This window comes from Passer domesticus, chromosome 6 (assembly GCF_036417665.1).
Source record: "Passer domesticus isolate bPasDom1 chromosome 6, bPasDom1.hap1, whole genome shotgun sequence".
NCBI classification, from domain to species: domain Eukaryota; kingdom Metazoa; phylum Chordata; class Aves; order Passeriformes; family Passeridae; genus Passer; species Passer domesticus.
In genome coordinates, this window is record NC_087479.1 from 25,393,020 (window position 1) to 25,420,935 (window position 27,916).

Genomic DNA, 27,916 nt, shown 5'->3' on the forward strand with positions numbered 1-27,916 from the left:
AATTTCAGAAATAATCTCCAGGTGAACAGAGGTGTACCAGTCAAAAGCACAGTGACAAGAATCTGGACAACACAGGGCTCAGCCTAGCACCCTAGGAATCAATCACCTGTTATGTGATCTTTCATTTCTCCATGGCTTAAATAAATGTTACTATAGAGAAAGTATAAAACGCTGGACAAGGAAATTATAATCTAAAACAAAAATGAATTGTTGGTACTTGTGAAGTACCCCACTCCCCTGCCCTAATCTCAATGTATTTTCCATAGATGAATAAAAATTCTCATTGTCATCTGACAGGGACACCAAGACACAGAAAGAAGTCGCTAGGAAAGGCAGTGGCAAAGATAGCAGGTAGAAACAAGTGCAAATCCAAATAATAAATTCCTGTCTTCTGGACTTACACCACCCATGGACCTCCCCATGGTTCAAAATCTGGCGAGTTATCACTGCGATACTGGATGGCTGTCTGAAATGTGGGAGATGAAAAGAAGCAAAACACATGCAGCCCAAATGAAATTAAGATAGAAAACCTCTGAGAGAAAGATGAGTGAAAACAGAAAAAACAAAAAGTGGAAGCAGGTGAAACATGTGGCAAACATTCCAACACAGCGTTGTTTTCTCAATGCTAACAACTGGCAATATTATTTGAAGTAACAAATAAGTTACAGTCAAGATATTTTTAAAGAAGCAAACTGTACAAGTAATCTTGTCTTTATGGACTCAGTTCAATACAAAACAAGCACTTTGCAGAGAATTTTTCAAGTGGTATGTCAAATGACAATGGTTATAGAGCAGTTCCTGAAAAGGTGGTTTCCCCTGACAGGCAGAGTAGACTGTTTTGTTCAGGGAATAAATACTACAGCATGAGCTGGGGAAACAGCAGAGGGGTTCAGTAGGTCTGCACTCTCCTCTGCCCACTCTTGGCTTGGATCCTCTCATCTCCCAGAAAAGCAGATGGTGCAGGGCTGCCAGAAGGGTCTTGCAGGATAGGCTCAGCACTCCTCAGAAAACTGTCTCGTGGCTCTCTGGGCTTTACTCCTGGAGCTGGGGAAATGCTGCAGTTTTTTCAGTGTCATTCACTTGGCCACTGCACATTTCCACACCATCTCCTCCTGTCTGTGTCTCCTAACATTCCCAACAGATGCCTGACAGACAGCGTGCCCTGCCAGCCTCCCAGATCAGCTCAATTGCTTTGCTTCTCTATGTGCAAACTGTGCAAAACAGGGAGGGAAGGTTTGCTGGTGGCAAGGAGATTTATTCAGGCAGGGAAATGAGGAGTTAATAGCAAAGTGCAGAAGACAAATGGCCAACTTTAATTCATGTCACCAACCACAGAAGACTCCAAAAAAAAAAGCCTCAGACAGACTAAAAATCCCAAGGGTCAGTTCATTTTTTCCTCACCACCCATATTTTCCCAGCAAAACATGAGAGTGTGTTCTTTCTTTTTCCAGAATAAAAATACATTAACAATGACAGAGAAGGTCTCCTCCCCTGAGAGACAGTTTTTAAGCTGCCATATTTCTCATCCTTCTGGACACAGGGACGGAAAAGGGCAAAGCCTGGAAATAAGGAGCAGGCTACCTCATCCAGACATAATACAAATGCCCAAAGACTTACATGGTAGGAGTGTACTGGGTCTGGTTGAGCTGGAGTTAATGCTCCCCACAGCATCAAGGCTGTGTCTCCAACATTCCCTCTCATCAGTAGGCTGGTGGTGGGCAAAATCTTGGGAGGGGACATTCCCAAGACAGCTGACTCAACCTGACCAAAAGGATATCCCATCCATACAACACCTCCTTGGAACAATATCCAAGAGAAACAAGGAGGCAAGGAGAGGGTGTTTATTATTATGACCTTTGTTTTCTGGAGCACTGCTATGCATACTAATGCTCTACTTCCCAGGGAGTGGCTGGACATCACCTGTCAATGGGAAGTAGAGAACAAATATTTTCTTTTTCTTCACTTCTGCATGCAGCCTTTGCTCTTGCTTTAATAAACTGTCTCTATCCTGATCCACAAGTGTTTTTCCATCTCATTTTATACCCCTACACCTTGTCCTGTTGAGAGGAGTGATACAGTAGCTTGGTGGGCACCTGGTGTCCAACCAAGACCAACCCACTACAAAGAGAGAAAGTAGACAATTCAAAGAATGCTTGCTGATCTTTTAAGGATTGGGATTTGTCTAGATTTTATGCAGCTCTTACTTCAGCCACAGTAGTAAACAGATGATTCATCCACAGTTCCCTAAAGATATCTCCCCCATTAGCTAACTGTTGGAAGAAATGAAAGGCTTTCTTTCTAAGCAGTAAATGAAGTAGAGCACAGCTGCCGTTAGGGTACAGCTAATCAAGTGAACCCAGACACAATGGCTATCAATGCAGTACAACAATGATGTGAAGGCTACAGAACCCTAGAATATGCAGAGTTGGAAGGGACCCACAGGGATCACTGAGTCCAACTCTTAGCCCTGCACAGGAGCATCCCCAAGAGTCAGGCTGGTTTAGGCAAAAATAAGCAATCTATTCACAACAGCTTACCCTTCCAAATGGAGACTGCAACACGTGATCTACACACACCCCACAGGCAGTGCATGCCACAGGAGCATTTACTTGGAAACCACCTGCTCAACAAGACAAGGGGCACTTCTCATTAATTCCTTCAATCAAAGCCAACAAGTAATAAAACACATCTCTCTCTCTCCCTCCCACCCTGCCCCCCTCCAGGTAAGAACACCAAAATAAACACAGCAAACCTTACCCTGATTCCTAACTTGTTCTGACTGGGTTCATCTCACAAAGTTTTTAAGGAAAAGTCCATTTTCCTTATGGACTGAAAAACATGACTCAAACTGAAGGAGTTAAACTAAAACTGCATTTTGTATTGCTTATTGATGTGACCTTCCATAAGACTCAGGTTCTGCAGAGAAGAACTGCAATACAGCAGGGCTGTTACCTCACTGCAGGACTTCCCCCCACACGCACAGCACAGTGCTCACAGTGGCTCCAGTGATATCCTGTTTCACACCATGAACAAAAGAAAAGGGAATTAAAAAAAACCCACCTGATTTCATTCATTGCCTTACTGGGAAAACAGGGAAATGCCAGCTATGCAACCTTTAAAAATGATTCACTGCACCGTTATTAAAAAATCTTTTCTTCACAAATGGATACACACTGACTAAATCAACTAAAAGAAAAAAAGCCAACCATAACCAAATTCATGATGGAATTTATATTGATGTAAAGAATTTAAGAGTTTTTAAATAATTTATTGTTTAATCACGAGGGTGTGAGTGGCTCAAGTCCATTCATATCTTGGCAAAAGCACAAAGAGTTGCATTTTTTTTGTATTTCACAGCAGCTGGGTGGCTCATGCACTGTTTCACCACCATCTTACGCTGGTATGTACCGGCACTGCCCCAGAAAAGGTGTTTCCACCTTCTCCCTTTTCTCAGCCATTCATTCCTGGCTTTGTTCCCTCACCTACCCATGCACACATGTTAGCACCTGGAGAAAGACTCAAGTGGAACTCAGCCCATACATGAGTTTTTAGTCTCCACCAGTCCCTCTGCTGAGGTTACAACACAGGACTGTCTTGGCAGGAAAACACAGCCAGGAAATGGAATGAGATTGGTAGCAGGTGAGATTACTGGGATCACCTTTCCCCACATGTAGCCCTGATTATGCTAACTGGCTAAATGATGAAACAACATTTTATGAAACATAACTCTCAGCCTGGAAAATTACAGCAAAGCAAAAGATGTTGGTTGTAAAAAACCAGAACTATAGGAATTATTGTTTGAAAAAGCAAGCAAGAAAAAAAAAAGGTTAGTTTTGCTGCCTTAATTCATTTAAAGTTTGGGATTTTTTAAATAAGTGTACCTTCAGACTTCAAAAGCCTGGTTTTACAGCGAAAAGTATTTGAAAAAGCAGCAGTAATAAATATGAAAATAGTACTTTTTGGTAAGACAATACCATTTCAGCTTCTGTAAATACATTTATAGATTTATAGAACAGAAATATACATTTTTCTTCCCATACCAGTGTACATACAGATTACAAGCTTTAAGACCACAACAGAAATGAGGGAAAGAATTCATTATAAGTATTTACAGATACTATGTTAAACATGATAACAAAAATAAATATTTCAAGACAAAGAAAATATAGCTAAACAAGCAGCAAGAGCAATGAGAGTAATCCACAAGAGTATTCTGAAATAATGTTAATGTGTATAACAGTTCTAAGTGTATGACAAGTTTAAAATCACAGAAAAACTGAATCTCTTTATCGTTTTTTTCTCAAGTCTAAATAAGAAATATGTTGGCAACTAGGAATAAAAATCATGGCATTAGTCAAATTATCAAACCATCCAAAAGGTCTACTACCTAAATGCCAAAACCCAAAGTAATCTAACATACAAAGGAGATACATGAACAAATTCAGAGGACTTACAAGAAAGGCTACAATGTTCCTGCCAATGTACAGAGTTAAAAAATAAGAATTAAAAAACCCTACTCTAAAACATATTCAAATCACTGCAGAAAAGGCTGTTTGTCACTTCCTCTGAAAAATAAAAGTTTTTGTTCACTTCAGGAATGATGGAGAGCCACTAGTTAAATTAAAAAATGTAAAACTCCAATGTTCAACACATGTTTTTTTCCGGAAGAAGTCACAATACTTTAAGCCTTGTACAGCAGAAAAAGCAGTGCTTCCTCTCTTGTTTAATGACAACATCCTCAAGTGCAAGGAAACAGCAAATTCTGAGTAATAGAATATTATATTGCACTTAATTATAATGTAACTACCTCTATTATCTAACAGTGTGTATTTTAGAGAAGTGAAAACATTCAATTTTTAAGTTTCCTAAAATACAATGTTATGGGGGTTGCTTTGTTTTCAGCAATGTTTCTTGGTATCAGAAAAAAACCACAGGAATGAACATTAAGTGTGAGAAATAAAATTCAGCTTTCCAGCTGAAATCCAGCCAGTTCTTTTTATTAAGGCACCTTGGTGGACCACTCTTAAATCTATTTGTTGCTATGCCTGACGGGTTTGAATACTTCCCCTGCAGTTTCAAAGCTTGGAAATCCCCTTAAAACCCTTCTAAATAGGATGACTTTTCTCAGTATTGTCTATGGTATCTCTGTGTACTCTGGATTGCACACAATTTGTTTGGCCTCTGTTACAGCACCTCTGAGCTCACAAATAACCCCCAGCCAGGAACTCCTGTGGCTGTAGCCCTGGGAGGCACCCTCAGGAACAGGAAGGTGCTTGCAGGCCCTCACTGGGATGTGCACGTGCTCGGTGCTGCCCGTTCACAGCCTCTGCAGGACTCAGCTCACATCCATGGCAACACAGGTAGAGGAGGTAAATGGCACACTTATCCCAGGCTGTGGCACATACTGTGCCACATTCAGAACAGGACTGACACATACCCTAGATCCCCTTTGAGTCACTTAGGCCTTTGGGGCAAATAGGAAGGAGAAACAAAGCTTTACAGAAAAAAAAAATGTATCAATCTAAAACGTAAGAGTTAAAACTTAATGTTCAATGTTCCTTGGAAATAGCATGGCCTCATTCAGTTGCAAAAGAACACTGAGATGAATGGGCTACTTCCTCTTTGTCATCCCCTTATGTGCTAGAAGAATATGTAAAGTCCCTGCTTAGGCCAGATCTAGTGTGGGAATTCACATGAGCACAAACCCATCTCTTCCTGCCTTCTTGACAGCACATCCACGTCTCCCATGAGCTTCCTTCCCACTGCACAACAGTCCTTTCAGGCTTATCAGAGGTATGTAGGAGCCACAAAGGGAATGAAATTGCAGCATCTGCGTAAACCCCCAGGAGCAGCTGCAACATGAAAGTCATCACAGCAAAGTTGATTCTGCCTCTCAGTGTACCAATTATATCTTCTCAGGCTCAATGGCATAGCTCCCAATTAAATGCAGCCAGGGTAAACAAGCATCTGACAGAAAATATCATGTAGAAATTTGGTAGGAAAGGTGACAGTCTTATTATAACTGTTTCCTTGCTATGGCAGCCTGCAAGGTTACAGCTCCCTGTATCAGATCATCATATGACATCCAAATAGACCTTCTAGAAGCAAGGCATGAGGATCCAAATTGATGCCTATTTTTAATGTTTAACCTTTCCTTATCACAGATAATCAGTTTTATAGTTCATGCAAGCCATCTTTTCAACGTATTTGTAAATAGTGTTCACTACCATTCTGATGTACAAACCTATGTTGTTTGATTTTCCAAACTAAAACTAAGTACAAAAAACACTTATTGTTTTTAATCACTGCACAACAAACTCCTTTTGGGGGATCCTCAACAAACCAAGTCTTTCCTCCTCATTTTCAACTCTGATCACATTTATTCTTAAGCAACAGATAAAATAAAGCAACGATGTTGTTGCAAAAGTAAGACAAATAAGTATTCCTCGGTGAAGAAAAAAACCAGATTCCGAATGCATTTATATATTCAATTAGAAACACTGTCAGAAAAAATATTTAGAGCTCAAAGCAACTCAAAACTATTTTCCTGATTAATCATTTCATTGCAGGAAATATAGATCCACTAAAGAAAACTAGTTAGGAGAAAGGAAGGAATACAAAGCTAAAGTTTCCTATTTGAATTATAGCCACTACAAAAAAAAGTGACTGACTGGAAAATGAAATCCCCCCCACCTTCTCAGAGGTATTTACTCACATCCTTATTCCAGCCTCATCACCTAGTTCCCCTCTGGAAGCCCCTGGCTGCAGAAGAAGTCACACAGTCTGACATACCTAAACAGGGCAGCATATTTTTATCACCACATGTCTGCTTTCATAGCACAAAGCCAACTAAAAAGTCCCAAATTTATTTCTGGAAACATCATGATAGATCATGACACTGTTTTGCCACTACCCCCATATTCATGTCCAAAATTCACTGAGGAAGCAGACTTTAAGCTGTACAAAAATAGTAAACACAGCAAGTTAATGTCTATTTAGGGATTACCTGCTGATACAGAACTGGAATGAGATCAACTTGAAACTAACAAGTAGGTGCCTCCAGAGTAATCTATGATGGAATTTCAGCTACCACACAGTCTAACAGAATCTACTGCCATCAAATTTTAATATAGTGTATTGAGTCTTTGTTTCCTTACATTGTATGCATATAATCAATCAGGCTCTTACACAGGGGGAACATAATTTCTACTACTCTTCAGATTGTGTGTGAAGGTCCTGTTACCCAGAACTCCCTTCCTAAATCTCTCCACCTTCAACTGGTACTGCCAATCTAGCCCTGTCTACTTGACACATTTGAAATTTTCAAGCCATACAGTGTTCAGTAAAACACAGCCTTTTGTTTATATTACAATATTGTAGAATACCAGTACCTATTAAATACTTAAAATGACTGCTACATTTCTAAGCAGTATTTTATTCTCCTGTACAATTCACAGCTAGATCAGCTCAAAAGCCCTGAACTAATAATAAGATCTGTGTGGGAATTAGATGTCTGCACAATACACTGCATGTACTACAAATACTCCAAGACTGTTTCAAGTTTCTGCAACTGATAAACATGTTTAAGGTCTGTGCCTGCAGAAAGCCTGAAAAATAAACCTGGTGTCCTTTTCCATATTTTCAAAGCTGGTGAAGAACTGAAGTGCCAGCTGCAGCAAATGTCCAATCAATACTCAAAGATAAAGCAAACCTGTGCCAAGATGTGGTGTGGGCTCCATCTAGTGGGACTCAGCTTTGTTCCATATTGCTACCACCAAATCTGTTATCTCCACACAAAATGTGTCAGAAATAGAACCATGGAATCATTAAGGCTGGGAAAAAAACTCCAAAATCATCAAATCCAACCTGTGACTGATCACCACCCTGTCAACTAGGCCACAGCACTCAGTGCCCCATCTAGTTGTTTCTTGAACACCTCCAGGGACAGTGACTCTACCACCTCCCTGGGCAGCCCATTACATGCTTTACCACCCTTTCAGTCAAGAAATTCTTCCTCGTGTCCAACTTCAACCTCCACTGGCACAGCTTGATGTCCTCTTGCCCTTCTGCCGGCTGCCTGGGAGAAGAGACCAACCCCAACCTGGCTGCAGCCTCCTCTCAGGTACTTGTAGAGACCAGTAAGGTCCCCCCTGAGTCTCATTTTCCCCAGGATGAACAACCCCAGCTCCCTCAGTTGCTCCTCCTATGACTAACTCTCCAGACCCTTACCCAGTTCCACTGTCCTTCTCTGGACATGCTCCAGCAGCACCTCAATGTCCTTCTCATGGTGAGGGACCCAGAACTGGATGCAGGATTAGAGATGTGGCCTCACCAGTGCTCAGCACAGGGGGACAATCACTGCCCTGGTCCTGCTGGCCACACAATTTCTGATAGAGGCCAGGATGCCATTGGCATTCTTGGCCACCTGGGCACACACAGGATCATGTCCAGCTGCTATTAAGCAGCACCCCCAAGTCCTTTCCTGCTGGGCAGTTTTCCAGGCACTTTGTCCCCAGCCTGTAGCACTGCATGGGGTTATTGTGACAGAAGTCCAGGACCTGACATTTTGCCTTGTTGAGTTGGCCTTTATCCACTGCTCCAGTCTATCCAGATCCATCAACAGAACCTTCCTGCTTCCCAGTTCACAAACACTCCCACTCAACTTGGTGTTGTCTGTGAACTTGCTGAGGGTGCATTTGACCCCCTCGTCCAGACCATCACCAAAGGTGTTAAACAGGACTGGCCCCAGCACTGAGCCTGGGGAGCCCCACTGGTGTCCGGCTGCCAGCTGGGTGTAGCTCCTTTCACAGGGCACACAGACAGCTTTTCACCCAGGGGAGAACATACCTGTCCAAGCCATGAGCTCCCAGCTTCCCCGAGAGAACGCTTTGGGAGGCAGTGTCAAAACTTTACTGAAGTCACAGAACTGCAATATACTGTAGTGTCTGAAATTGCCCCCTCTCATACGTTTACCATGACCTTTGAAAAGGCTGATACTGTATACTGTAATTATAAATATGAAAGTGTATCTTCAAAATTGAGGAGTAGTTGATAGATTGGTGGGTTGTAAAAGGTGACACAAAAAAACTACAACCAGTCCTTTTACTTTTTTGCAAGCTCAAGATGTCTTATTTTGTTCTATTCACAGGGTTTTATTCCATATTTAAAATTTAGCTTCTGAAAGATCAAAATATTTTAATTTTTAATGTAAAAATCTCCCACATTTTAATTATTTCAGCATCCATTAACAGCTGGCTGAAAATGTACGAACAAATAGAATATGAAAGATGTTGTGATTTAGATGCAAATCATAAACACAACTGAAAAAGACACAGAGGATACTACATGGCCTATCTAATGACCTACCAATGTTTAAAGGAAAGGAAAACATTTCTGGTGTTCTCAAAGTGCCTGAACATTATTTGGATAATATTCTTCTAGCCAATAACCTGACAGTGTATGAGACCTACCTCTGGACTTGTCTTTCTAAAAGTGTCAGTTCCATGTATCACGTCCCTTATTATTCTCTCACTGAGATGACTGTATTCCTCTTCGGTGAGGTTACTGTCCTCCAGCTGATGGCTGCAAACTGGGCATTGTCCACTGCAAGCATAGTGAAGCAAGAAAACAGACGGAAAAAGGCTTTTAAATAAGAAATTCCTTAAATATTACTAACTTATCAAGTGTCTGTATCTGAGCACAACTCTTTAAAAGAACCCCAACACAGTACAATCATCAGAAAATCAGTTGTACTCTTTCTGCGATGCAAAAAAACCCCTACTAAAGCCACTAGCTATTATACTTGTTTTATTTTCTTGAAACCATTTCAATTTTATTCAATTACTTATCCAAGTAGGCTACCTCAAACTTGTTTAGTTCAAAATAAAGTGTTCTTACAGTTCTAACAAAATAACTACTATGGAACCACTTGGCACCATTTTGTTCACAGATTCTTAACCCATGATAAAAGGTGAGGTGACCTAAGTTAGTTTAGCTCTCCAAGTCTTTAACTGTTTACAGACAGTAAGACAGAAAACAGACTTACCTCTCAGTCAAGACAACTGACTCTAGAATTTTAAAACTCTTAAAGGCTGGAAAAGGCTGTCTAAAATATGATGAATTATTATAACAGAGTACAGTACTCCACACATTCTTACATAATAACAATAATTTATTTTATAGCAAACAACTCTTGAAAGAGTGAGCTATCCTGTTCTTTCAAGGGCTTCAAAAACTATGGCTTCTACATGTGCCTTTACTTCGCAATATGCACCTAAAACCCCCATAACCCATTGGAGACATTATCATAATTAATACACTTATAATTGCCAAATTGCTACAAAAGCATAGAACAAGGTTTTAAATAGAATACCATTTTAAAATAGCAGTTTACAGACATTAAGAAAACTGCACTGAGATAGAAACACACACCCAAATATACCTGTGAAAACCATTTTGTCTTCACTGAAAATGAGATAGGGAGAAACCTTTCACCTGTACAAATTAACTGAAGTGTGCAAATAGTATCAGTTTTCAGAAAGAGAAGACTTTACACACCAAAGCTGCTCTACTATAGATCTTGTTAAGCAACAGCATCATAAAGTCAAGAAAAAAGAAAGTCTTTAAATCCTAAACAGGAGACAAATAAGCCACACAGTAAAATGGCACCTCTTATTTTTCACTGTGTTTTCTGTCTTGGCTCTGCTAAGCATAATTCTTTTCCAAATGTGCATGCTGGGTCTTGATTAATGTACGAGTTGAAAACTGGAGTTTGCAAAATCATATGTCACAACAAAGGTTCATATTCTCAAGGACTGAAATACTTTTGTATATAAGGAAAACCCTTTTTTTATATTTTTGAAGGAAGAGATCAATATAGAATATTCAAGACAATATCCCACTTATAAATATAATGTTGCATTTACCTGTCTTTAATTTTGGTCAGGCGTCCTCTCCAGTTCCCTCCTGGTAAACTAATATGTACAGAGGGAAAGATAAATAAAAACATTAGGTAGGCTCTTATTTAACAATATCTGAATTACGTGCCAGAATAATTATATTTTGGTCAACACTTAGAAATAAAAAAAAAACAAACAATCATCTACCTTACAAAGGAATTATATAAAAATCCAAATTAATTTAGTAACACCTGGAAATATTATATAAAGAAGCAGCATTTAACAACATGCAAAAAATGAACACCATCAACCTCAGCAGTTTATGCTGTCCTCAAATTTTAAAAACCACACAAACAATAAGTGTGCACTGACAACTTCTATGTTACTGCCCTACACGTTCATAAGCCATCCCAATGATGGTAGTGCATTCCCACTGCCACATTTCCCACCCAGGAAGACTAACTTGTAAAAGGGCTCTGTAGCTCACATAAATCAAAGCAAACTGCTAAAGCCCTCATACACCTGTCAATATTCCTTATCTAGCACCTCAGAAAGAGATGACGTCAGCTATGTTGAATTGCCATGACCCAATACAATTTCCTTATTTTTGTACCAAGGAATAATATTTAACAAGTAAAAGAAAAGGTGAAATCAGTAAAAATTTTAAACTTTCACAGTAATTTGTGAACAAAATCAAAATGCATCTTTTCATGACAACATGTCTCTTGTGGAGAAGCAAAAATCAAAAGGAGATGTTGAGGGGTGTCAGAGTTGATCTGTAGGATAGTCTGAATCCCTCCTCCTCATGAACTGCATCTTGCCATTGAAACTTTATTTACCTTTCAAACCATAGCTTTATACTCCGCATAAATGTCCTGTGAGGGTATATTTGGTTCTCTCTCAAATATAAGAGGATACCAAAGAGCTCTTTTTGTAACTCAGCTTTTTGTAACTCAGCTTTCATACCCCTGCTGAAGTCAAAAAACGACTGCAGGACATCCAGGGTTGGGACCACATCTTTAGCCAGCATCTCACTGTACAGTTCAAAGGCGAGTTTCAGTTCTTGGTGACGGCTGGCTGCTTTGATACAAGATTCATAGCACGCCCGGGAGGGAATCATAATCTTTTTTACTTCTTCCAAAACAGTCAGGGCCATTCTCCATTGATTTGAATTGCTCAACCCCCTGATTAGAAGGCTGTAAGCCCCACTTTCTAACATCTTAAACCTGACTTTCATTATGTCGTACACATCCTGGATTTCCGAAACCTGTCCCTGCTGGACACACAGTGTCAGGTATTTGACCAGCATGTTGTAAGCAATGTCACCGTTACGCTTTGCCACGTGGCTCAGCAAGGACTTGGCCACATCAATGGGGCTGTTGCACCTGATCATACTGTTCAGCATCACCTCTTCAAATATTTCAGGTGAGTGGAACTCTTCCCTTAGCTTGTTCCATTCCTCAGCCTGCAAAGGTTTTTCTGGAGGTTGTAAATTGCTAAGCCTATGCCTTGGCACACCACGACTCATTGACCATTTCTTTGCAGCTCCAACAGAGGAAGAGAAGTGGACTTTCCCTTCAGGCATTTCTTTAGTCTCCTCATCCCATCCTTTTCCTTCTTTGCAATCAATTTCAGACCTTTTCTTGGAAGGTAAGACATCAGTTTCTTTGGGGTCCACTGGTAAAGCAGTGCTGGAAGATGTCACAGAACTGAAATGGTTAATTTTTTCCCTAATAGGGATGCTGAAAGAGGCAGCATACAGTTGTCGGCATCTTGATGCAGGCCAGAACACGTGACATTTCCATAGCAAAGCCAGAAAACCCTGCTGACTAGTTTGAGAAAAGAGTGCCATCACAAGACCAAACTATTAGCTCACTGTATCTGATGAACTTACAAAATGAAAAATACAGTTTGAATGGGGATGTTTATTAATAGAAGCCCAAGGGCTGCCAAGCTGTATAAGCTTGTTTCCAAATGCTTGTTCTGTGAGTCCTTTTTGTCTCTTACGGACACAAACAATGGTAAAATATTTTTTCACAAAAATCGATCTCCTAGACTGTGAGGGCAATCATCCAAAATATGGGTATCTTTCTTTCTAGAGATGTTTTAGACATTCCACTTTGCTGGCTACAGCAGTGATGTGTACTGTCAATCCTGTACGCAGAAATGCAACGTTGAGGCAGCTACACAAAAAGGACGGGGTTTTTTTTCCTGCCTTTATCCAAGTTCAGTCAGGAGATTTCCTAAAAATAAAAATAAGACCACGACATCATGACCTGCTCCGTGCTTTCCTGTGATATTTACATCTGCACGCCAGCAAACACGAAACTCAAGGTAGCTCGACGATTTCAGGTGAGAAACCCCAATCCTGATCCTTCAGGCAGTCCCAGGACGGGGTCCCTACATTGCTTCCCTCACATTTTTCACCTGGTGACAAACTTCCCTTTAGCTTGTTTCCCAATCCCAAACCCTTGGTAACGCCGCTGCCAAAGAGGCAGAGCAACACGGCGGGCGGTAATTACACCGGAACCCCGGGGACACGTTAGATTATACAGCTAAATACCGGGAGGTCCGCAGGCCGGTCCGCCTGACGGGGAGGCTCCGCAGGGTCCCACGTCCCTCACTCGGTGCCCCGCGGACCCGGCCCGGCCGTGCCGTAGAACTCCTGGCTGTTGGGAAAGTCTTTCCGCGCGTCCCTCTCTCCCTCAGTCCCTCTCTCCCCCATCCCCTCTCTCCCCCATCCCCTCTCTCCCTCAGTCCCTCTCTCCCCCATCCCCTCTCTCCCTCAGTCCTTCTCTCCCTCAGTCCCTCTCTCCCCCATCCCCTCTCTCCCTCAGTCCCTCTCTCCCCCATCCCCTCTCTCCCTCACCCCTCCGCGAGGGGCCCACCTGACGCCGCGCGCGGCGGCCATGCGCGGCAGGCGCGTGCCCCACGGCAGGGCGGGCCGGCTCCCCATTGGCCCGGAAGCGCGTGGCGGGCCCGTGCCCGCGCGTGGAGCCAATCGCGTCCCAGCGGGCGGGGCCACACGTCATCCGCGCGCCCCGTTAGGCGGGACGGGGCTGCTCCGCCATGTCGGGTGCGGGCAAGAAGCTCCGAAGAGGGGCAGGGGCGCGCAGCTGAGGGCGGCGCGCATGCGCGGAGAGGTGGCGGCGGGCGGGCGGATGGAGTGGGAGCGGAGGCTGCGGGCCCGGCTGGCCGCGCGCCGCGCGCGTGAGTGCCCCGGGAGCGGGAGCGGGAATCCCCCGGGATGCCCGCAGTCACCCGCGGGGCCGGGCACGGCCGGCGGGGCGAGCGTCGGCCTCTCCGGCGCTGCCGTACTTGGCCGTGGCCGGGCTGCCGCAGGGGCCGGGCGGGTCGCGGAGCGGGGCGGTGAGGGCCGCGCTGCCCGGAGCACGCCACCCCGCAGGTGCGCAGCGACAGCCCCGAGGCGGCGTGAGGGGCGGCTCGCCCCTCGCAGCCTCTGACAGCGCTGCCGCTCTGCCTCATGGAGCTGCTGCTTGAGCTGCTCCGTGCCGTGCAGCGAGCCGGGTGTGTGCAGGCATTGAAAGAGCTGCTGTGACCATGCTCTAAATTCTTACGGGACGTACTGTTATGTAATTTGTGTGATTGGTCTGTGCTCCGCTCATTTCCACCTCGTATTTGTGTTACCAAACAGCACAACCAGATAAGCCTCAGTGTTAACTCTATTTTTTAAGCCCTTTATTATGTTAGAACTTTCTTTGGAGTACAGCGTGAATGTTCTTTTCTGTGTCACTCAGCCAAAAAGAGTGAACAAGAGCTGAAGGATGAAGAAATGGAATTGTTCACAAAATATTACATGGAATGGAAAGGAGGGAAAAAAAGTGACAATATGTCATATGCAAACATACCACGATTTTACTACAGGGTAAGTGAAGTACCCAGGTAAACTTTTAACAAGAGGCTCTTCTATGTTATATAAAAAAAGTTATGCTCACTTACAGGGACCCTGCAGCTTCAGAAGCTAAAGTAGATTGAAGTCTGAGTGATGTGAATTGCTTAGTCTAATGTTTTGTTTTGCATAATTGTAAATTTTAGCAGTTTTAAATAAGTACTAAGAATCTTATCAGAGTCAGTGAAATGTTTTGCTAATTACTCTGCTTGGTAAAGATAGGAAGTTGTCTTTCAAAGGCACTTAAAATTCTTACTAAATTTTGATGTACTGGTGTTACACATATGTATCTTTTGGTCCCTGCTTAGACCTGGTGGGATCATGAAAGTGGTGGGTCATTGCTCTTGCAGACTAAAGATGGATCTGTTGCTTGCATCATCCATCAGAAATGCTTGGTCCAGCAATGTAGTTGTGAGGATGAATCAGACTGGGATGGGAGCACATGTTGACATCTTGATACTGCTGGTACTCATCAACTTGACCACTCAGCTGTGGCCAAGCCTCTCCTGGTCATGGATTCCTTAGGGTCTCACCTTTCTGCCAATGCAGTTCTCAAGTACCCATGTTTCAGTTAATGGGTACACGTGCAACTCTCCAAGTTCCAGTGGTGCTGTACAGCTTGGCATGTAAATATTGGCAGAACTTTCACACGGGGTGTTCTTTCATCTTATTTGTTGGCCAGACAAGTCTAGCAGATTTTCACACTTTGGAGAGTCAGGCCTACCACAAAACAGAATGTTCTGTTTCTCCTGAGTAAAGCACAACAGTAAATGTCTTTTATGTGTGAGCTCTCATACCTAGCCACCATGGGAATGGGTTATCTGGTATTAGGTACTTCTCTCTCTCTCTCTCTCTCTCTCTCCTGTTAAAGATGTCTTGCTTTAGGTAAGTGCTTCATTATTGAAATGGTTTGAGACTGTGTGCAAGTGATATCCCCTGTAGCAGAAGCAAGTTTGGCAGACTGGCTATTTTCTGTCAAGTGAACAACTTCAATCAGAGTGTGGGACTCAAGACTACCTAAGAATACTTGCTGAATGTGTAGTTTTTGAATGGTCCTGTGCTGAAAATTAAAATGCCACAATGTTTCTAGCTGCCAGCTGAAGATGAAGTCTTGCTTCAGAAATTAAGAGAAGAATCTCGAGCTGTCTTTCTGCAAAGAAAAAGTAGAGAACTGTTGGATAATGAAGAGCTGCAGGTAGGAAAATAATTTCTGTATGTCTTTTAATGGCTTCTGAATGGCTTTAGATTATCTTCTCTCAGAGTTTGATGATCTCCTGTCTCCCCACAGAATCTTGTGGTGAGGTGCTTTGTATTTGGGCATGCAGTACTTGGTAAAGCTGAGTGCTGCCTAGCCTTGGGCAGGTAATGTCAGTGTGAAGCTTCCCTGTTATGATGTATGGGAGGACTAAATTGATGGCTTCCAGTTTTCCAGCATGTTGCAGTGATTTCCTGGTGGGCCCAGATGATAAAATAAGTTCTGTTTATCTATCACTGAGACAGACTCCTAAGATGGTTGATTTTATTACACTGCAAAGACAAAAGGGGTGTGACCCTAGAAATGCTAGTGAGGAGGGAGAGCGTGCCTGTGTTTAGCAGGATTTGAGGGAATGGGAGTAGCACACACTGACATTTCTGGCTGAGCTGACCATGTTTCCTGATTAACTGAGAATACCTTTCATCAAGCCCATATTTTTGCTGAGTTTCTTAAATACTATATCTTAAGCACATTGACATCTCTAAAGAGATATCTTCTTAACCAAATATCAATGCCTTTTAAGAATCTATGGTTTCTACTGGACAAACATCAGACATCACCAATGATTGGGGAAGAAGCAATGATTAATTATGAGAACTTCTTGAAAGTTGGTGAAAAAGCTGGACCAAAATGCAAGTAAGGCTTTCTTCTCTTGTATTCTTGTATTCTCATTTTGACTAAACCTAAGTGCTACTGTACCTTTCAGTTAGATGGGAACAGTTTCATGGTGAGAAAAAATCATATCCATGTAGTTACTGATGAACTGGTTACTTTACATCCTTGCAAAGGTGTGCTCTGCCTCTCTGAGGTGACTTGTAATAGAGGTGCCTAAAAGAATGATAGTGCATCCTTTTGAAGAAAAGTTTTCATCAGCACAAACGTTTTTGGATGTTAGTGGTCAGCAAACAGCACATTACGCAAATGAACTGGAAATCATGTCCCCAGTGACATTGCCCAACCTTCCCTAACATCATCTGATGAAGAATTTCCTACCAGATGTGCACAGCATGCAGTGAATGGTTGTTCTTTATGCTCCTTTTGGAGATGGCTGTTGTGCCCATAGCTTTGTGATTGACCTTTGGGCAGAAGCCAATTATTTGCCAGTACTGGCAGTTTCTTTTATGTGCATTTTGTTGTAGAAGATTGGAAGCTACCAAATACATTGTACTAAAGAGAAATTGAATAAAAGCTCTCTAAAGGTGTACATCACTGAAGAGTCTCATGAGCAGAAGAGGTAGCTGATATTTGGGTTTTCTGTTACTTGGTAGGATTCCACCTGATGAGTGTAATGTGGCATATTAACACATTCTGTGTTAAAACCTTATTTTACAGGATCTGTCAATGTCAAATACTGTAACTGGCTCTGTCAGTGCAGTGTAGTCAGATGCACAGAAGCAGCTTTGTGTTTGTTTTACAGGCAATTCTTTACAGCGAAGATCTTTGCCAAATTACTCCATAATGATCCTTATGGGAGAATATCTATCATGCAGTTTTTCAATTATGTCATGCGAAAAGGTTAGTGGATGCTTCTTCTGTGTTACAAGTTGTTTCATTTTAAGGCTGTTTTCAACTTTATTAGTTACTCAATTGTTCCCTGCAACATCAGTGAGATCTGCCCTTAAATGCAAATGCTGCTTTTCTTGAGGCTTGGGATTTTTTTCTTGTTACTAGAAGGTGGGAGACCGCTGTACCTCTGAAATCCACAAATATGCTTGATCTGATTGTTTATATACATTGTCATTCTGATTTTCTTTATTCAGGCAATACTGTGAAGTGCAAAACAATACAGTTCCATGGCAGGTGTGATCTTAACCATTGTGATGGGGCAGATAGCTTTGTTTGCTGTTTGTCCTTCTACAGAGTGGTGCTGTCTATATTTTCTAACTGTCAAATATGTCAGTATGTTTCTGTGCTTGTCCCTTACCATGCTTGCAGCTATTTTTTATTATAAACAGCCACTTGGGCTGAAAATTTTTCTTTTTTTGCCTTTTCTTTTTTTTTTTAATATGTATTAGATGTTGTTTAAAAACACTAGGCTGGCTAGCAGAAGGAAGATTGTCTCATTATCTTTTGCCCTGGCTACTGCATTGTTAGATCTGCTAAAGCCTTCAGGAGAGGAGAACAGCACCTTTCTCTGTTAAGCAGCTCAGCGTGTTTAACTTAAAATCTTGTTGTGCAGGGGATGAGAAATGTGTTGAGCAGGAAGCATGATGTGCAGGTGTGCACAATATGCAAGAAATTAGTAACAGACCCATTTCCAACAACAAACCCAAAAGCTGCAGGATAGGAGACTTGTGCCAAAGTCTGTTAGGATTGTAAGCATTTCAAAAAGGCCCACCCAGAAGGACAGAGGTTTTCAGAGCTTGTTTCACCCAGGAGTTTTGAGTCTTGTGTGTTTAGGATTATGCCTTTCTTCTAAGCAAACAAACAAAATAACAATTAAAAAAAAAAAAGCTTCCACCACCAAATCACTTCATGTGTGATACATTTGCCTTTATACTTAAGCCAACAATGAAACAGTCTCACTGTATAATGTCTGCCATCTGACTCTTAGCACACCATGAGAAACACTTACCTTGAAGAGTGAACGTTGTGAAGGACAGCTCATATGGCATAAGAGGAACTTTTGAACTGTTTCCTCAGAAAATGGGAATTAAATTTGATGTTGAGTATGTGAATAATAGTTTGTATTAATCTAATTTGTACTCCATCACTGTTACAGTGATTTGACAATGGCTTCAAGCACATTGTCCTGTAGATTTTCCAATTAATTTTTCTTCTCATTACAAAGATAGATTCTTGTGTGATTCTAATTCTTGTCTTGTAACTCAGAAGTGAGGGCCTGACCTTTGGCTGTAGCTGCAGTGTCTGGTGCTATACAAGGGGTTGAGCAATCTATCTATGTATGACATTGTGCAGCTGTTTAGTGCAGTGAAAATGCAACTGCTGCATGTTTCTCAGTCAGTGAGAGAGAATGAATCCATATGATTCCCTATAACCAGCTGTGTGTGCTTGCAGCCTGGGCTGCATCATCAAAAGAAGCGTGGCCAGCAGGTCAAAGGAGATGATTCTCCCTCTGTGCTCTGAGACTCTTGAGACCCCATCTGGAGTCAGCACAGGAAAGATGTGAACCTCTCCTGTGACCCCAGGCTGAGAGAGTTGGGGTTGTCCAGCCTGGAGAAGAGAGGACTCTGGAGGAGCCCTCATGGTGGACTTAAGGGAGTGTATGAAATGGAGAGAGAGTGACTTCTTACCCAGGCAGATAATGGTAGGACAGGGACACTAGGTAGGACAATACAGTTTTCTATTAAAAGGGGAGACATTTAGAGTAGATGGTAGGAAGAAATACTTTACTCAGAGGGTGGTGAGGCACTGGAGCAGATTGTCCAGAGAAGTTGTGGATGCACCATCCCTGGAAGTGTTCAAGGCCAGGTTGGATGGGGCTTCAAGCAATCTGGTCTAGTGGGTGGCATCCCTGGCTGTGGCAGGGGGAGGTTGGAACTAGGGGATCTTTAGTTGCTTCTAATCCTAGCCATTCTATGATACACCAAATAAAATGCAGTGTCTGCTCAGCCATTTTTCACATCTAGTTATTATAAGGTAGCTGTGGCAATGGTGTATGTATTTTATATTATAAATAGTATATATTTATGAAGTATATATTTATAGTATACTGCAAGTGACTCTTAAAAATTTAGAGACTGAAACAGTGTTTCTAAGCAGTACATGGATTTGCTTAAAGCTCAGAAAAATGGGAAGAGGCACTTAAATCCAACTGTGCCTTGCAGCCTCTAGAATAACATCAAATTTTGGCATGAATTCAAAAGCCCCATAGGTTTCTTGCATTGTAATTCTGTTTTCTGTTTCACAGTATGGCTTCATCAGACAAGAATAGGTCTCAGTTTGTATGATGTGGCAGGACAAGGCTACCTCAGAGAATCAGTAAGTAAATTCTTGATTAACTTAATATCTCTCTTTAAATCAAATGACAGAGCATCAGAAAGATCCCAATTTTTTTTTTCTAGCCTTGTCTTGTAAAAGCTTGTAACATAGATTTGGGGTGGGCACATTTGTTTGGATAAATTGCAATTTATGTGTTCAAGAGATGTGGTGGTGAGAGTGGTGCTAGCCTTTTAAACTTTTGGGTAATTTTCTGAAAAAAGGATTGTATCTACCAAGATTTCATGTCATTAGCATTTTACTAGATTTAGTAGGGTATGATAAAAATCACAAATTATTGTTCAGTAAATTATTATCCTGTTCTAAAAGGAGATAATATTATAAAATAAATAAAAATGTCCTAGTTACCACTCAACTTAAAGAAAAAAAGATTTATTAAAGTCTATTAAGCAATGGGATTATCCAATCCAGAGTTATACTCCTGATACATGAAAAAGGTACAGTGGAATGCATTTATATTTACATATAAATATACTTTGTTAAATTCTGATTTATTAATAGGTTGTTTCAGCCCTAGAATCACATGTGCATGTATATGATCTGGGATTTCTTGCACGTAGTCAGAAGCTTTTTTGCTCGTTTTCATGCTCTTTTCTGCATTGTTGCAGGACTGTATTTTAACAAAATACACTTGAAAGGCAGAGAGGAATATAGCAAACAAGGAACAATAGTAATGTTCAATGCTTGTTTCCTTTTCTTAATTCTGCAGGATTTAGAAAACTATATTTTGGAGCTCATCCCTACTTTGCCACAACTGGATGGCTTAGAAAAATCTTTTTACTCCTTTTATGTCTGCACAGCAGTTAGAAAGTTCTTCTTCTTTCTGGATCCTCTCAGAACAGGTAGGTCTCTTAAAATGTTCCCACTGAAGCTGCTTGTGTTTTGAAAGCAATGTGTGGTTGTCCTGGTAGGCTTTTGGTCAGCATTGAAGATTATTCTCCACTGAAGACCATGACTCTTTATTGTGGTCTAATAATCTACTTTTACAGCTAATAAATTTCTGTGGGATACCTATCAGTTGAGGTTCTATAGAGTTATCTCATAGAAACTGACAAATAAGATACTGTTTCATCATAATGAGCTATTAGCAGTAGCTAATTTTGTAAGTGTTTAGGGTGATTAGAAAACACAGCTGCTTGTCAGTACATCCACAGAGCTGTGGAAATGCTCAGGAATGGTTAGAGTGACGTGCTTTTCCTGTGATTAAATCAGTGTGCACCATGCAGACCCACTAGAAAAGGTCTGCAGTTAGTTCTGCTAATGCTTGTTACACGTGTAGCTCCCTCCTATGCCCTCCATTGAAGTCACAAACTGCATGTGTTTTCAAGCTCCAGCTGTGCCCCTTGTAAAGGTCAGAATTGTGTGGGCAGCAGCCTCTGACAGAGGTAATTTCAAACGTTTGGAGAGGGTGGGTGGGAAGTTTTAAGTGCCATTATTTTGCACAGCTGTTAGCACAGTGTCTGTGCACCAGTCAGAGCTGCACCAGCAGCAGCTCATTCTGCTACCTTAGCTTTGTGTCACAGCTGTAGTTTTGAAGATGTGAGAATATCGTGTCACTTAAGAGACTATTATTTCATCAAATGCCTTAAGCATGCTGTCTTTGCAAATTTTTTTTACATTTTGAGTAGCTGTTGTTGAACATTCATATTTATTTTAATCTAGTTTTCTGGCATTGAAGGCTTCAGGATAGCTCCTGCCAATATCAGGCTAGTTTTGTCCAAACATTTTAAAAGGTATTTTATTTTATCTCTGAAATTAGAGCCTTATCCTTGATGTTAGACATGGGTTTTGTTTAACTTTTGTTTCTTAAAAAGTCATCTTTTTCTGCTCCAAATACTTCTTTCTTAAGTAGAACCACCTAAATGAGAATAGTCAAATGGATATGTTGGCTGAGCAACTGTTAAAATGTATTTTCTTTTTCTTGCTGCAGGGAAGATAAAGATACAGGATATTTTAGCTTGCAGCTTCCTGGATGACTTACTAGAGGTAAAGATCTCTAACATATACTGTTGTATTTTAATTTACTCTTTCTGAATTCTAACTTTGTGTTTCACTTAGTTAAGGGATGAAGAACTTTCTAAAGAAAGTCAGGAAACAAATTGGTTTTCTGCTCCTTCTGCATTAAGAGTTTATGGTAGGTTCCTTTATATGCCAACACTTTTCTCCTCTTTCTTATGACTTAGTCACATTATTACTGCTATTTTTCCTCTGCTTTTGTCACATTAAATCCTCCTGCTAACTTGTCTTTTCAAATCCTGTGTTCACCCTTTCAGTTTATCTTCCTTTCTTTATAATTTTGGTTCTCCACTGTTGCTCTTTATTGTGGTTTTAAAATCGGTCACTTTGTTGCACAAGGTACAAGATTCCACTGTAACCTTCTCTTCTGGCTCTATTCATGCCTTTGCATCATTTTAGCTCTTTATTAATGCTTACAGCATATTTGGATAAAGTAATATGCTCTTAGTCTTCTGCTCCTCTCTCAGTATACACAACTATTAACTTACACTAGAACTGCTAACACCTCATTATGGGAATCCCGCTTCTCTCCCTCCATGGTCTGTACTTATTTCTGAAGCTTTCTGATTATTATGTGAATCAGAAACAGTAGTAAAGTCTCCCTTAACTGCATTAACTTTATTATGGAAATTTAAAAGTTTAGCATTTCAATGTTTATTTTTCTCTGTTGAAAGAGTTCTTTTCTGATGCTTTTTTTATCTCCTTCCTAGGTCAGTACTTAAACCTTGATAAAGATCACAATGGCATGCTCAGCAAAGAAGAGCTGTCCCGATATGGAACAGGCACTCTGACCAACATATTTTTGGATCGTGTCTTTCAGGAATGCTTAACTTATGATGGTGAAATGGTAATTGCATATTTTCCCTTTGTCCACAGCATACCATCTTTGGCTTATTGAGTAATGTAACAAAAGTTACTTTACCTCAAGCTACTCCTTATTCTTGAAAGAGGAGCTTGAGGTAAAGTAACTTGTGTTTATCATTGTGCACACAAATGACCATGCAACATATTAGAAAGTTATTTTTCTTAAGAGCAAGGTGATTGTAGTGTGGCCTAAAAATAAATTGCTTGTTTGAAAAAGCAGAGTTGATAGAGAATCCAGACAGCCTAGGATAAAGCCACTCGTAGATTCAATTAGAAAAGTGCATACTGAAAAAATTATAGATGCAGCAATACTTTTTAGTTAAATGTAATGCTTTAAAGAGAACCAAAGACAAGTGGCACACTTGAGATTAGTGCAAGTTAGCTAAGCTGTCAACTTCATGAAGACAGTTGTGCTTTTCACTGTAAGCTTTCCATAGCTGTGGAAAATGAGAAGGCTAACTAATTTAAAGTAACACCTTATATCTATATTTTTGAAGCTTTACTTAATGTTCAGCCACAATTCTTGTCTGCATTCAAATGACTGGAGTGCGAAGTGATAAGTTAGAAATTCACTATAGAGCCCTTTTGCCACCTGAGCAGTTTTTTTGTTGGAATCACATAATCATTGAGATCTTGAGGGATCCTCTTAGTTGTCCTGTTCTGAACTTGGAACAGTAGGATCATCTCTCTTGTGTGGGGGAGACCAGAGCAGGACCCAGTGCCTGGATGTAGCATCAGCAGTGCTGAGTAGGGAAGGATCACCTTCCTCAAGCTGCCACCAAAGCATTTCCTAATGCAGCTGAGGGTGCTGTGAGCAGCCTTTGCCTCAGGGGCCTGTTGCAAAGCTGTTTTCTGAGAGCCCCCAGCTCTACAGGTACGTGGGGTTATTCCTCCCCAGATGCAGGATTTTGCCTTCCCTCTGTTGAACTCAACGAGGCTCCTGTTAGCCCATTTTTCCAGGCTGTCAGGCTCCCTCTGAATGACAGCACAACTCCCTGGTGTTACAGGTAAACAGGGGAATTACACACACAGGGCTGTAGGACTTCTGTCCTTGTCACAGCTGTATCTTCATTGGGAAACTAAGAATCCATACTAATGAAAAAGAAAAGTGTGATACTTATTTGGAATGTTAACTAATGTTTCTGGCACATAATTTGCCAAACCACTGACAAGTTTAAGAATTATGTACTTAATTGGCCATATAGTTCACTATTTGGTACCAGTAGGCTTACTGCCACTAGACATTTAATTTATGGTAATGAAAACATTGTATATGTTTTTTCTTCACTAGTTGGGTATTTCAGCAGTTTAAAGATACATTAAACATTGTTTAAAAGCATATATATGGCATGTTTCATTTGGATTTATGTTTGGAATGTTGTTTTGCCTCTAAAATGGCAGCAGACGTTATCAGCAGACATGAAAAACTAACTTTTCTGTGCACATTAGTGGTAGCAGCCATTTTCTATTTCATGTTGTCTTTTTTAGAAAATAAACTGATCCCCTAGAATGAAATAGCTGCCAATTATAGAGTTCCTGCTTGCAAAATCAATTTAGAAAGAAGACTGTAATAAACGTGATTGTATCTACTTCTAGGACTATAAAACCTACCTGGACTTTGTGCTTGCATTAGAAAACAGAAAGGAGCCTGCAGCTCTGCAATATATTTTCAAACTGCTTGATATAGAGAACAAAGGACACCTGAATGTCTTTTCCCTTAATTATTTCTTTAGGGTAAGTCTCTTTATACAAGTAGGCCATTTTCTGTGTTTATAGTGTTACAGCCTATGTGCTTCTGCATGCAGATCTGCAGGAAATCACTTTAAATTACCAATAGCCACAGGCAAGCTAGTAACGACTTCTAAGAAGATGATTTTTTTTTTTAAAGACTAAAATTGGAAAGGTTTCAAAAGGTATTTTCAGTAGTTTATCTGCAGTTGAAATTAACTGGTTTGATTTTGAGTAGGAAAAATATTTTCTGTTGATTTGGGTATTTTTTTTAAATTGAAAATTGACCTGAGATTACGGGATGATTACCTGTTAAAATCTTTTATGATAGTTCTAATTGATTATTGCCCATGGTTTTAATTTCAACTGTAATACTGAAATTCACTAAAAGAAATTAAGATAATGAAATTTATTGATAGGCCTGTACAGCTGTGGGGTTTTTCATTCAGTGCTTTTCTTGCAAAAAGCTTACTGCATTTTTCATAGTCTGCATTTGTACCTGCTCCTTCCAAAATAGATTTAAAGTAAGCTTAATTTTTTTTAGTTGCTGTTAAAATTAACTTAAGATTTTACAATATTCCTCCAAACTGTGGCTTGTGTGTGATAGGTTTTTGTTGTTTTGGATTTTTTTCTTTTGACTAGTGGTGATTTTGGTTTGGTGAGGGGGCAGGTGTTTTGTTGTTTTATTTTTCTCATCAGTACCTGAGATATCTTGGGAAGTGCTATGCAGTGAAATAGTATTTTTGCTGTGGATGGTTCCAGCTGAGTTATGAGCTTGATGCTTTATTCATGTGCAGGATTCCCTCAGTATATCTATTCAGACTCAGGGACAAGCACTCCACATTTTGTTACATGGATCTTTGTATTATAACTGTGAAAATAAATAATGTCATTGTGCTTAGCTGTATGCTTGAAGGATGAAGAACAAGTACAGGCTTCATAGAGTCAGTAAAGCATTCAGGCCTGCTCAAGGCAGGATCTTACACAAACCTTCTTTCTGTATTGTAACAAGTCTCCTTTTGGACATGGAATGTTCTAAGTTTTCCTTGAAATCAGAACAGTTCCTCTTGCTCTGTGAATGATTGCTTTTCTGCTAGCATTAAGTGTGAATGGCTCTGCACCTACAGAGGCTGTGCAGACAAGGCTGTGCAGCTTGTGCTAGTGAAACAGTTTTGTTCATAGCTGTTACTTGCAGGTGTAGATTTGCTGATGCAGGTGTTTAAACAGTACCACATTAAATAATTGATTTGTCCTTCTGCTGATTGGTCATTTTCCTTCTCTCTTTCCTTAGCCTATATTTCATACTGTGTCAGAAAGGTAACCTTCTGGTTCAAGTGTATTAATATCTTAAGTTTTGAATGTTGAGGGATGATATGCAAATTGCTCAAATATAATGAGATTCATATAATATTCATTAAGAACTGTGAATTTAGAGATGTATATCATTGATTATGCCTTAACCCTGCCTCACATACGGAAGAAAAATTATTGCAAACTGTACCATGAATGCTTTGGTAGAGGGGAATACAGCTGAAAATGCAGAAGCATTTAATAACTTCCATACAGTGTCAGTATAAAACTGCACTAGCCATTCCTGTCTTTTCTTTTTTGTAGGCTATTCAGGAGCAAATGAAAATTCATGGACAAGAACCAGTTTCTTTTCAGGATGTCAAGGTTAGCTTTACCAAATGGAGTACTGTATAAAATCTTTGAATAAGCATTTAATGATTTAATTGTGTTACATCATAATTTCTAGGTTGCTGTATATTTACTTGGAGAGTACTAGAAATGAGCTGACTTGTTCTGCTCATAGGTTTGAAAGTGCCTTCCTAGTCAGCAGTTGCTCTGTAAAATGCTGTGTTCTAGTAGTTTCCTTAATAATAGACAAATTACCTGTTAAATACATGTTGCTGTTTCTTACTCTTGAAGGTACTTGCTAAGTCCATTTTACAGTTCTGAGGATCATTCCTTGGGGGACAGGGAGCAGACTGGTGACTGAAACAAACAGCCCATAAAACTGATTACTGCCTACTGTATATTTAGTTTCAGTACCTAAAAAAAAAAAAGGACAAGAACTTCTACAAAACTTAGCACATACAAGTGAACTGAGATTCATTTTGTCACTTTGAGGCTGAAGCCTCCCCAGAAAAGCAAATTCTTGTTTGCAATGTCGAGCTGAGGACACTGCTCTGAACTACAGCAAGCCAGTCAGTCAGTGTGCTTTGTATCTTAAATGCTTTGGGGCTTAACAGCTGCTTTTTGTAAATTGGTGTGGCTGGCACTGGTTACCCAAAGATCATTCTGTATATGGTATGAAATAGCCATTATTCTGCTCATTAATGTGTGGGGCTTTTCTCCCAATTTTGACTTGTCTTTCATAGGATGAAATCTTTGATATGGTGAAGCCTAAGGACCCTTACAAAATCTCCCTTCAAGACTTGATCAACAGCAGCCAAGGAGACACTGTTACCAGCATTCTGATCGATCTGAATGGCTTCTGGACCTACGAGAACAGAGAGGTCCTTGTGGCGAGCGACAATGACAGCACTGCTGATGTTGATGATACGTGACTTCAAATGGGAGCAGACTGTATCCACAGAGATCTCAATCTGATGGCCAACTGTTGGAAGCTGGAAACATTCATTATCTGAATTAATTCCTCTTCCATTTTACTTCTCTGCCTTCCTCCTTTGCTCCCACATGTGATATAAAATGCGGTACATACACAAATCACAGAACTAATTTCTGAAACCAAAAAAGCAAGCGCTGTTTAAGAGGCAAAAATAACCTTTTTTTAAAATAAATATTTTTGGACTTTCTTCATGTGTACCAAGCCCTGTTCTTATTTAAATACCTTATTCTAAGTGTGAATTTAACCTGTAAGAATGTGGTTCTTGGTATTTCAGCACTGGCCTGTGTCCACTCAGCCATCCCAAGTCTCCCTCTCCATTCTGCATGGCTTCCTCTAATGACAGCACTGTTAGCATTCTGTTGTGAAGGCAAAAGTTTTCAGTAAGAAGTAAAAGAATTTAGGCCTTTTTGTTCTATGCATGACCAGCTTTAAGTGTGTAACAGGAAGCGTAAGTAAATTATCAACCTGGATAGTTATCTAATTTTAGGAGGTTCATTAACAGAAATAAAACCGCACTAGCTTTAGATCTAGTTAAAATTAACCAAACACCTGTACAGAGGCTTTCACCAAGTTAACCTCCTCTGCAAGTATTTTATGTAATCTGTCTTAATTGTACAGCTGAGCTACAGCAGTAGCAGTTGAAGCTGTGAAAC

The 27,916-nt window shown here is 40.6% G+C and overlaps 2 protein-coding genes across 5 annotated transcripts in view; one reads left to right on the forward strand and one right to left on the reverse strand.

Moving 5' to 3' along the window:
* PRORP (protein only RNase P catalytic subunit) overlaps positions 1 to 13,904 on the reverse strand; it is a 35,057-nt gene extending 21,153 nt beyond the window's left edge. Inside the window, exons 1-4 of one of the 3 annotated variants that reach the window (XM_064423957.1) lie at positions 13,787 to 13,904; positions 11,738 to 13,141; positions 10,926 to 10,973; positions 9,471 to 9,603 (exon numbers count right to left, since the gene is read on the reverse strand). In XM_064423957.1, coding sequence (XP_064280027.1) covers positions 9,471 to 9,603; positions 10,926 to 10,973; positions 11,738 to 12,750 — 1,194 coding nt within the window. In that variant the 5' untranslated portion in view covers positions 12,751 to 13,141; positions 13,787 to 13,904. Of the gene's footprint in view, positions 1 to 9,470; positions 9,604 to 10,925; positions 10,974 to 11,737; positions 13,142 to 13,461; positions 13,612 to 13,767 lie in introns of those variants that run through there. The other 2 variants (XM_064423958.1, XM_064423959.1) reach the window with 2 other exon arrangements.
* Positions 13,894 to 27,450, forward strand: PPP2R3C (protein phosphatase 2 regulatory subunit B''gamma). 2 transcript variants are annotated; one of them, XM_064423965.1, is made up of 13 exons: positions 13,894 to 13,974; positions 14,657 to 14,784; positions 15,899 to 16,003; positions 16,587 to 16,699; positions 17,481 to 17,578; positions 19,935 to 20,005; positions 20,733 to 20,865; positions 21,954 to 22,009; positions 22,082 to 22,157; positions 22,750 to 22,886; positions 24,500 to 24,637; positions 26,246 to 26,305; positions 27,013 to 27,450. In XM_064423965.1, exons 1-13 carry the CDS (start codon positions 13,968 to 13,970, stop codon positions 27,199 to 27,201), a joined length of 1,311 nt encoding a protein of 436 aa, XP_064280035.1. In that variant the 5' UTR covers positions 13,894 to 13,967; the 3' UTR covers positions 27,202 to 27,450. The 2 variants fall into 2 exon arrangements, with proteins under 2 accessions (XP_064280035.1, XP_064280033.1); XM_064423963.1 differs by lacking the exon at positions 13,894 to 13,974 and adding an exon at positions 13,978 to 14,108.
* The last annotated feature ends 466 nt before the right edge of the window (positions 27,451 to 27,916 follow it).